General features: G+C 64.9%; 3 protein-coding genes across 3 annotated transcripts in view; 1 reads left to right on the top strand and 2 right to left on the bottom strand.

Annotated features, from left to right (window-relative positions):
* The window catches only part of EMIHUDRAFT_225887 (acyl-CoA synthetase, long-chain), a gene marked incomplete at both ends in the record, with an annotated part of 4202 nt that extends 3165 nt beyond the window's left edge, over positions 1–1037 (bottom strand). Inside the window, 3 exons of the mRNA XM_005789550.1 lie at positions 245–283; positions 447–857; positions 1026–1037. Of these exons, the coding sequence (XP_005789607.1) occupies positions 245–283; positions 447–857; positions 1026–1037 (462 nt within the window). The remainder of the gene's footprint in view (positions 1–244; positions 284–446; positions 858–1025) is intronic.
* Positions 1038–1892: 855 nt separating this feature from the next.
* On the bottom strand, positions 1893–2753 carry EMIHUDRAFT_225886 (abhydrolase; the record flags this gene model as incomplete). The annotated part of the gene is made up of 1 exon (XM_005789549.1): positions 1893–2753. One exon carries the CDS (start codon positions 2751–2753, stop codon positions 1893–1895), a length of 861 nt encoding a protein of 286 aa, XP_005789606.1.
* A 3977-nt stretch (positions 2754–6730) lies between these two features.
* Positions 6731–9904, top strand: EMIHUDRAFT_225882 (hypothetical protein; the record flags this gene model as incomplete). Its single annotated transcript, XM_005789548.1, has 7 exons — positions 6731–6763; positions 7214–7666; positions 8200–8283; positions 8390–8470; positions 8578–8809; positions 9554–9615; positions 9830–9904. 7 exons carry the CDS (start codon positions 6731–6733, stop codon positions 9902–9904), a joined length of 1020 nt encoding a protein of 339 aa, XP_005789605.1.
* Positions 9905–10434: the final 530 nt, after the last annotated feature.

The raw sequence follows: 10434 nt of genomic DNA, 5'->3' as shown, positions 1-10434 counted from the left end.
AGAAGAAAGAAAAAAAAAAAGAAAAAAGGAAGGGAGGAGAAAAAAGAGAAGAAGAAAGAAAGGAGGGGGAAAAAAAAAACAAAAAAAAAAACAGGGGGGGGGGGGGGGGTGGTTCCCTCCTGGATGACGATTCTAGCTCTTCCCTCCACACGACAAGGCCACTTCGAGTGTGTGTATAGAAGTGCTCAATGAGAGGGGAGATCAGAGACTGAGCGGGTTGCAGGGGTTATTCAAGAGCAGTCACCGCCAGGATCTTGAGCAGCTTGGAGTCTGCGACGACCGCCTGCACAAGGCAGCGTCGGCCAGTGGGGTGGGTGGTGGGCAGCGGTCGGCGGTGTGCGGGCTCGTGATGGTGGGAGGCGCGGAAGAGGGCTTCTGCGAGTGAGGCGGCGACGGCGTGGCGCGGCCAGGGCGGTGAGGGCTGCACGTAGCGCCAAGTGCAGGACGGGCGGCGCGTGCGCCTTGCAGCCGGACTGGTTGATGCCGTACTCGGCGCCCTCGGCGCCGAGCGTCGCGTAGATCGTCCCAACGACGTACCCCTGCCGCCAGCAGGCGTACGCAGCGAGCATCCAGTCGCGCTGCGTGTCTGCGTAGATGACCACCGTGTCGTTCGCCTTTAGGCCGGGGATGGCCTCGGCGAGGCCGGCGCCGAGCGAGTCGGCCGTCTTGAAGTACTCGGAGTAGGTCATCCACTCGTAGTTGGGCGCCATGCGCAGCTTTTCGAAGCCCCCCTCGGGCACGACTTCGAGAATCTTGCGCACGCCCGCACACTGGAGGGGACCGTGCGTCGCTGCCGAGGCGACGAGCGTCTCCCAAAGGTTTTTGTGCCCGCCGAAGCAATCAGAGAAGGCGCCGACCTGCGAGATTTGGGCGGGCTGTGGCGCGAGGTGCCCGGAAACAAAGGTCCGGCAACAAAATGTGTGCTGGTGCCGATGGCCGCGGCGGGGCTGGCGGCACTGGGGGAGGCGGGCTCAGCAGTGGTGGCGAGCCTGGTTGGCGTTCCACAGGACGCCATTCTCGTCCACCTTGCCGGCCATATGAGAGGAAGGGAAAAGGGTGCTTGCGAGGGACGCGGCTGTCAAGGCGAAGAGCGCCGATGCGAGCACCTCGATTGAGGTCTATTTTTCTTTTTTAGTACTCAGGCCCCAACACCGCCGCCGCCGCCCTCCCGAGGCCAGATAATAGCCCAAGTCGAAGAGTGCGCGCCGGCCTCGACATCTCGGCGGCAGAGGCGTCCCAAGCGACGCACCAGAGCACGGCTGGGCGTGTGAGCAGCCGTGTAGCGTGTTTGACTGTGAGGCGAATATTTGTCATCGGGAGCGCGCCTCCGACTCTGCACCGGGCCGCCGCCGCCCTCCCGAGGACAGGAGATAATTACGGCCGCCTCGTCGTCGAGCTCGGCGGAGACGCTGGTCGCCTCGCGTTTGAACCCCTCGAGCTGCTGGAGCGGCGTCGCACTCGTCGAGCGTAACAGCAGTCCGCCCTCGGATGACTTGTTGAGCGCGCCGTAAGCGCCCGTAAGGCACGCGGCAGCCGTCAGGGAGCGCGATATCGGTCAGCTGGTGCCGTCGCGTGGGCACGGTGCGAGGAACGACATGCTGTGGCAACGACGAGAGCTGTGCCTCGAAGACGCGCGCGGAGGGGAGAGAGAAACGACCAAACCCACCCCAATCCACCCACCCACCCACCCACCCCACCCACCACCCACCCACCACCCACCCACCCACCCACTCACCATCCGCGCGGATCCGGGGCCTACGAAGCGTTTACGCAAAGTTTACCCCCCACCCACCCACTTTTTCAAGAACGGCGGTGCCGAGAGGCACGTGGTGTGAGAAAAAAGAAACGCAGATTGGGCGCCCGTTTTTCTTTTTTGAGTAGACGCCCCCACCTCAGCCGTCGGCGCAGAAACGGTCCACCAGCTCTACAAACGTGGCCGGCGCCTCCGAGTGCACAAAGTGGCCGGTGGCCACCATCTCGAGGCGCGCGTTGGGGAAGAGGGCCTCGCACGCAGGAAGGTGCTTCGGCTGGAGCATGCCGCCGTTCGCGCCCCCGATGAAGAGCGCCGGCATCTCGGCCCTCGACCCGGCGGGCGCGGGGAAGCCGCGCAGCGCCTCGTAGCTCCCGAGCAGCGCGCGCAAGTTCAGGCGCCAGCTGCGCGTTTCGGGCTGCAGGCTCTGCAGCAGGAAGCCACGCACGAAGGGGTTGCCGAGCCCGCCCCCTCCCTGCGCGATGGCTGTCTCGCTCGCCGCGAGCGCCGAATCCACCTCCTTTCGGTCGCCGAGCGCCGTCTCGGGCACGGCGAGCAGCGCCTCGATGATGGCCCGGTTTGCCTCCATCTCGTATCGGACCGGCGCGATGTCGGCGACGCACAGGCGCGCGACGAGGTCGGGCCGCTGCAGCGCCGTCAGCATGGCCACCTTGCCGCCGAGCGAGTGGCCGCACAGGCTCACAGGTCGCCCGATCGACTCGAGGACGCCCTCCATGTCGGCACGCATGGCCTCAAACGAGGCGTCGTCGTGCCACGGGCTGCCGCCGTGGTTGCGCAGGTCGACGAGCACCACCTCGCGCCGCGCCGCAAGCTTCCGCCCGACCGTCGCAAAATTGTTTCCCATCCCAAAGATGCCGTGCACGAGCACGAGCGGCGGCTCCGCCGCACCGGCGGGACCAGGCAGGTGCCTGCGTTTCAACTCGATGGGCGTGACCGACGTCAGGCGGCGTGCCTGGCGCCGCGCGGGGGCTCGCGCCGCCATCGCGACGCGGCGCAGCATGTGCATGGCACAGGACGGACCGCTGCCGACTGCGGGTCGTCGTCGGCGTCGGATATTTCTTTATTCACGAGTCTGCCGTAAAAAATTGTTTTGATTAAATGCTTTATTATCCTCACCTTCTCTTCTCACTCTCACTCACTTACCACCACCCCTCCATTTCCTCATCATCACACCTCCACCTCCTCACCTCACACATCCTCTTCCTCTCACCATCACACCTCCACCTCCTTACCCTCTTATTTTTCATGAAAATTCACCTCAGACGTACATATACTGCCGCTCGGCGGGCTCTATCAGACTTCCCTATAGTCTAGTTGGTTAGGATATTCGGCTCTCACCCGAAAGACCAGGGTTCGAGTCCCTGTGGGGAAATCCTATTTTTGTTGCGATGTCGCTACTTATTGCGACATCTCAGCACTTGCCTCGTTGCTCGCTCCCGGAAGAGTCCTCCTCCGACCAAGACTCATGCGGCTCCGGCTCTACTAGCGCGGCGAATGACATTTTCGACACCCTCGACGTACGACGACCATCTCGGCTACTCGAGTACGGTTCCGACTCCGGCTTCGGCTGGTAGTCGACAAGCTGCCGAGCCCAAATCACTGTCAGTGCCAGATTTCTTGTTGGCTCCTAAAAATCTCTGATCGCGCGCGCGCCAGCCCTCACGCCCCCTTTTCCGCCGCCAGCCGCTCCGGCTCTACCGCTGTACCGCTGCCCGCCTGCGTCCGCCTTCTCCCAATCTTCTCCAACGTCCTGCAGGCGCCTCTCTCTGAGCCCTGGTCTGACAGCCTGACAGCAAACCCCGGACAGCGCCTGACAGTGCCCGACAGCCTGACAGCGTTGACAGCACTTCTCTGCTAACAGCACGTATCTGACAGCCTGACAGCAGAGTCTGACATCAGAGGGGCTCCGTCGCTGTCAGGCCCTAACGAGTAACGTGACAGCCTGACAGCTGCCCGACAGCCCGACAGCACACAGTGGTCTGACAGCAGCGCTGACAGCCCGACAGCCCGACCAGCCCGACAGCAGCACAGACCGTACACAGGCCGTGCAGCCTCTTTCTTCTGCCCCATGAGGGTATAACAAAACTATTACACGCAAAGACATGTAGTCATGCTCATGGGATGGTCATGGGTCTCTCCTAGGGTCTCTGTCTCAACCCTCCCGCCCCACCTCTGCGGAGCAGCGCAGCAACGGGGTCTTCATCAACGACCCCGAGGGCCTCTTTATCCTCCGGTGGTACCGTGAGGTGAAAAGGGTGACGGGACCCCCCCAGACGGCCCGCGCTACCAGAACAGAGCGTGCAAGTACTACAAGCTGACGAGCGACAACGATGGGGAGGCCTTCCGCTGGGCAAGCAACTACCAGATCATCAGCAAGGTGTACCTGAAGAAGCACTCCAGCCTGCCTCTCTGCTATTCTCTCAGTGCGGCAGACAAGAAGATGGTGACGTCCACCATGAAGAAGATGGTGGGACCGGAGGCAGAGTAGAGACTTAGAGTATGTGTGCAGTAGAGTCCTGCTGGTCTCCTCTTGATAGTGTCATAAGTGTGGCTGGTGTGTGTCAGAGCCTGACAGCACCCCGACAGCACCACCTGACAGCACCTGACAGCAACAGCCCAACGTCTGACAGCAGCAGCAGCCTGACAGAGCTCTGACAGCTCCGACAGCGTCTGACAGCAACACCCGACAGCTCCGACAGCACCCGACAGCTACAGAGCCCCTCTGATGTCAGACACGCACCCGACAGCACCTGACAGCACTGACAGCACCCGACAGCTGGTCTGACAGAGGCACCTGACAGTGCCTGACAGCTGCCCGACAGCCCGACAGATCACCTGACAGCACCTGACAGCCTGACAGCCAGGGCTCAGGCCTCTCTTCTGTGCAGGACTAGGAGGCGCCGAAGCCGCCCGTCTCTCCTCCTCAGCGCCGTGCCGCCGCACCGCATCTCGACGACTTGCTCGTGTCCGTTCGTGCTAGCGGGCGACTCGCCGAGCGGGTGCGCCCGTCGGCGCGTCGCTCACTCGCCTGTGTTGTTTATGCTTTTTGATGGTGTCTTCGCGCCGGGGGCGAGCGCAGAAGAAGGTGCAGAACCAAGGTCGAAGGTGGCGCGCTGGACACTTAATACTGAATTCGTGGACGCCTGTGCTACTCTGAACCCTCGTGCCTGTGTCCGGTCCTTTCTCGCTGGTTCTCTACACTCTGTTTATAGAGCCGCCCTCTCCGGCTCTGCGCACTGCGGGGCGGCTGCGCCGCTTCGGCACTGCGGCTGCGCCGCTTCGCGCGCGGGCCGCGCAAACGTCGCACGCAACTTCAGAAGATCAGAACAGCCGAACGGGGGCACGAGCGCTTGCATGATGGGACCACTCCTCAGACGTACATGTACCACTGCTGGTCTCCTCTTGATAGTGTCATAAGTTCGAGTCCCTGTGGGGAAATCCTTTTCTTGCGCTCTGTGCAGCCTTTTTGCTTTTCTTGCGCTCTGTGCAGGCTTTTTGCTTTTCTTGCGCTCTGTGGAGCCTTTTTGCTTTGTGAGCGTGCGCGTGCGCGCCTCTTCACGCTCTTTTCCGCCGCCAGCCGCTCCGCCTCTACCGCTCTTCTCCAACGTCCTGCCGGCGCCTCTTCTGTGCAGGACTAGGAGGCGCCGAAGCCGCCCGTCTCTCCTCCTCAGTGTAACCTCAGCGCCGTGCCCGCAGCGGCATCTCGACGACTTGCTCGTGTCCGTTCGTGCTAGCGGCGACTCGCCGTCGCTCTCGCCCGTTTGGGTTAAATGCTTTAATCATTAAGGTGGTTCTTGAGAGTTGTGAACGAGGCCGCTTCATTCAAAGTCATGATTGATGATTGCGGCCGCCCGAGCGGCGCTTCAGCCAGCCCTCACGGCCCGGGCATGCACCCGCACACCCTCCTCTCGCGCATGCGGCATGCCGATGCGCTCAGTCGATGCGGTCGTGGTGCTGCAACTCTGCAGCGCTGCGACCGCACCGGTCTCCCGCGTCGCTGCCGTCGGTCGTGCCGCTCCCGCCAGCTCCGCAGCTCGCCGACGCCGGGTGGTACGCGCGCTCTCCGGATCCCGTCCGAGGGGCGGAGGCTCGAGCGTTGGTCCCGGCCGAGCGCGAGCCGCCAGACTCGAAGACGGCACACCCCTAACCGCGTCCCCATCCTTAGCTTCTGTTCTTTCCTCCCCGTGAGCCGTCTACTCTGTCGCGAGACCGCCGAGTGTGTGCCCTCGTGAGTCCGTCGGGTACTTTTCGCGTATAAAAATCGGCTGCGCGGGTGTTCCATCTGATGCTACCAACGGCCTGGCGGCCTCGGATCCGGCCTCGCAGCTCGACGCGAGCGCCAAGGTGGACCTGTCTCCGGCCTCTCGCGCCCCTCTCGGAGCCGTGAGAGGGTGCAGGCCGAAACCACAGCCGCTAACGTCCGTGTGGCCGAACGGGACCAAACTTTCGCCGCCGGGTCCCGGGCCCCACGGGTAATGGGACCGATCCCGCAGAGCGCAGTTTCCCCGGAGGCCAATGAAAAGATTTTTACAACGTGTTAGTGCCAGTGCGCGCCAGTCCCGTGCCCAGTGTTGTGCGAGAAAAGAATTTTACAACGCAACTCGCTCTTTGTCCGAAAAAGAATTTAATGCGGATTCTCGCAATGAATTGTTGGTTAATAAAAATCTCTCCCAATCCCCTCGCGCAGCAGCACTGGGCACGGGGGGCGCGCGGTATGTGTGGACGCAAGACAGATTATTGATGACGACACGCTCGAGCGGCACACAGACACAAACTCAAACAAGCTCACAAGACACACGCGTAGTGAGAGCGATGCCGATGGGGGAAATCGGAATCAGAATATTCGAAGAGGAATCATAGGAATAGGATTGTGTGAGAAGGCCGCCACATTTCGTTGTCGACGGGCTTCGACGGGCACCCCCCCCGGAAATGGCGGCCTTGCGACAGCCACCTCTTCTCATGATCTTCGCGAGCATCTTGGCCGCGGCGACCGTTCCGCCGCAGCCGCAGCCACTTCCGCCGCAGCCGGAGCCACTGCCGCCGCCCCCGACGCTTCCGCCGCTTCCACCGCAGTCGACGCCTCCGCCACCGCCGCCGCCGTCGTTGCCGCCGCCTCCACCCCCTCCGCCGCCCCCTTCGCCGCCAATCGCCCCCGGCTTTGTCGCCGCCGCGGAGCCACTGCCGCCGCAGCCGGAGCCACTGCCGCCGCAGCCGGAGCCACTGCCGCCGCAGCCGGAGCCACTGCCACCGCAGCCGGAGCCACTGCCGCCGCAGCCGGAGCCACTGCCGCCGCAGCCGGAGCCACTGCCACCGCAGCCGGAGCCACTGCCGCCGCAGTCGGAGCCACTGCCACCGTCGCCGCCTCCTCCCTCCGCCTCGCCGTCGCCGCCGCCTCCCTCCGCCTCGCCGTCGCCGCTGCAACCGGTCTTTGAGGCTTTGGAGGAGTTCACGCTCGACGGCAGCACGTGCTACTACGCGAGCGAGGGATCGTCTGCCGCGCTGCCCACGGGCACTGAACCGTATGCCATCGAGGCGGACATCAAGCCGGCCAGCGCCGCCTGCTCCAACAATGGCGGGATCGTCGGCTGGGGCAATTACGGCACCGCCAACTCTGTCAATGCTTTCCGCCTCGATGATGGGTGCCAGCGCATCAAAAACTACTGGTGGAGCGCCGACCTGCGGTCGAGCGCCAGCAGTGCTCTCCTCGACGGCAGCTGGCACCACGTCACCGCCGAGTTTGACGGCACGACGCGGAAGCTCTCCATTGATGGCGTCACCGTCGCGACCGACACGACGACGGGCGGCGCCGCGGCGTCCAACGTCAACTTTTGCGTCGGGAAGACGTACGGCAACGAGTACTTCACCGGATCGATGAAGGGTGTTCGGATCTGGAACGTTGTGTCGCCGTCGCCACCCTTTTCGCCGCCGCCGCCGCCTCTGTCACCGCCACCGCCTCTGCCGCCGCTCTTGACCGGCTTTGTCGCCGCGGAGAGCGAGGCCGAGCTCCGCAACCTGATCGAGGAGGCTGCTATATCGCAAGCCGACGTCTCAATCTACCTGCCGCCCAGTGCGGACTTCAAGCTGGGCAGCCAGATCAGCTGCGCCTCCACCATCAAGGTGACCGTCGCGAGCAGCGGCGAGGGCGCGACGCTCGACGGCCAGGAACAGACCGGGCTCTTTTCCCTCGTGGGCGGCTGCAGCCTCACCCTGCGGGGGCTGACCCTCGTCAACGGGAGGGCGAACGACGGCGGCGTTGTGTACGCTAACCAGGCAGGCGACGTCGAGATCATCGACTCGACGGTCAGAGACTGCTCTGCTGTCTATGTGCGCCGCGTAGAGCGAGCAGCACTCCAGCAGCGCCGCACGGCAGCGGGGCGAGAGATAGAGGGCCACGGCTGCCTCACCCCGCTCTCTCCTCGCAACCGCAGAACGGTGGCGTCGTCTACGCGTATCGGAACCGCGCTGCGGTCTCGATAATCGGCTCGACCGTGACGAGCTGCTCGGCTGGCGCGGTGCGCCGCGTGGAGCTAGCCGCACCCCTGCAGCGCCGCACGGCGGCGGGGCGAGAGATGGAGAGGGCCACGGCTGCCTCACCCCGCTCTCTCCTCACAACCGCAGCACGGCGGCGTCGTCTACGCGCAAAACAGGGGTGCGGTCTCGATAATCGGCTCGACCATGACGGGCTGCTCGGCTGTCGGGGTGCGCCGCGTAGAGCTAGCCGCACTCCAGCAGCGACGCACGGTAGCGGAGCGAGAGATAGAGAGGGGGCCACGGCTGCCTCACCCGCTCTCTCCTCGCAACCGCAGTCCCCGGGACACAGTCGCGGTGGCGTCGTCTACGCGTTGTACAGCATCTCCCTCTCCATTGCGGGTGTCGACTTCATCGACAACAGAGCGGCCTACTCAGCCTCGGTGCTTCACCTGGAAAGCTCGCCCTCCTCGATCAGCGACGCCTCCTTCACCGGCAACGACGGTGTCACGATACGGACCCTGAACGCGGAGATAGACTGGGACTGCCGCTTGGGCAGCTGTGCCTCTGGTGGTGCAACCTCCTGCCGGCTCGCCACCTCGCTCTCCGCCTCGCCCTCCTCCTCGCCCTCCTCCGCCCCAGCCATCTCTGCCCCACTTCTCCGCCGCGCCGGCAGCCTCCGCCCCGGCTGCCTCAGCCGCCCCGGCTGCCTCCACCTCCTCGCCGCCGCCGCTCTCCGGTGAGGCGTTTGCCTTCGGTGGCGGCTTCCCCGCCGCCGCCCCCCGCCGCCTGGCGGCAAGCGGCCGGCCCTCCTCCGAGTCGGAGCCGGCGCCTCCCTCTGCGCCGCCCGCACCTCCCTCGCCCCTCCCTCCCTCGCCAGCCTGCTGCGGGTCGCCTCGCGCGCGCTTCGGTGCGCGCGCGGCGAGGGGCCGCCCCTCCTCCTCGTCCAGACGACTTCGTTGCGCACCCTGAGGTGGGAGGGGGGGCTGGAGGGGGCGGTGGAGGGCGGGGGCGGGGACGCACCGCAGCTCTCCCCCCGCATCCTTCTTCAGAACCGTCTTCCGTCCTTACTCGACACTCTTGTGCCCCGAACTTTCCTCCCCCCGTCCCGAGCACGACCAGAGCTGCTCCGGCGTGGTTCGGAGCGAGGTACGGGTGGCGGCGGGTTCGAGTAAGCTGCGGGGAAAATGCGGGATCGGCGCCATTTCATAGGTGCTCCAACGCCCTAGCCGGCTCGGGAGTACTGTCCTTCCCGTTATATACGCACCCGCTCACACTTTTAGGCTCTCCGGCGGCCTCAGGGGCCTTGCCGAGGGCTGCTTCAGCGCGGTCACAGTGCCGTGGAGCCGGCCAGCGTGCTCGCAGCCATACCGCTGGTGGACCATGCCCGCCTCCCGCCCGGTGGCTCCAACCACAGCCCGCCTCACCGTCGGCGAAGCACCTCGGGCCCTTCGCGGCTGCGTCGTCTGTCCGGCTCCACGAGGCCTTTCCGAGACACTTCCGCGCGGGCCGAGGGACTCAACGGCCCCTCACATCCCGGAGGGACGGCGGACGAGCCGGCCAGTGCGGGGGCGGATCAGTCCCATATAGGAGCGGGCCCAGCCGCGCGGAGAAGACCACCGAGCTCGAAACACGTCGCCGCGGCCGGCCGTTTCGCAAGCCTGAGCGGGTCGCCAGACACCCGCGAGAGCCAGCAGCTAGAGCGCCGTCGTAGCCGCAGATCGAGTCGAGGAGCTTGATGTCCACGGTAGCAGCTGTGGAGAGCGGTGGTGCGGTGCATGTAGAGGGGTCGATCGAGGGCTCCCTTTCGAAACGCGACGGGTACGACTTGACAACTGCCAGCACAGTTTTACGCCGGCCAGCGTGAGAGCTAAACGGGGAGCCGGTGACCCGTACGCTTTGCGCGTGGCGACCGGTGGCTGTCTGGAGCTCGTGCGAGCTGGTCCGACGCGTGGCCGAGCCGAGAGGACCAGCGAGCGACCACATTGGCGATGAAGCTTGGCGGCCGGCGCCTCATCGCCAGACGTCACAGCGGCGTGGACGCAGGAGTGTGCGGCGACGGGTACCGCAAAATCCGGCCCGGTGTGGCCGGCAGCTGCTTAGTGCTGGCCTGTGGTCGGCGCCGCGGTGGCGGAAGAGGCGTCTTGCCGTCGTGGCGGCGGTCGGCAGGTGCGAGCGTGATGGCCATCGTGTGG

Source organism: Emiliania huxleyi (genome assembly GCF_000372725.1).
Source record: "Emiliania huxleyi CCMP1516 chromosome Unknown EMIHUscaffold_127, whole genome shotgun sequence".
NCBI lineage: Eukaryota > Haptophyta > Isochrysidales > Noelaerhabdaceae > Emiliania > Emiliania huxleyi.
Note: the sequence above shows the minus strand (reverse complement) of the source record. Positions and strands in the feature narration are given on the sequence as shown.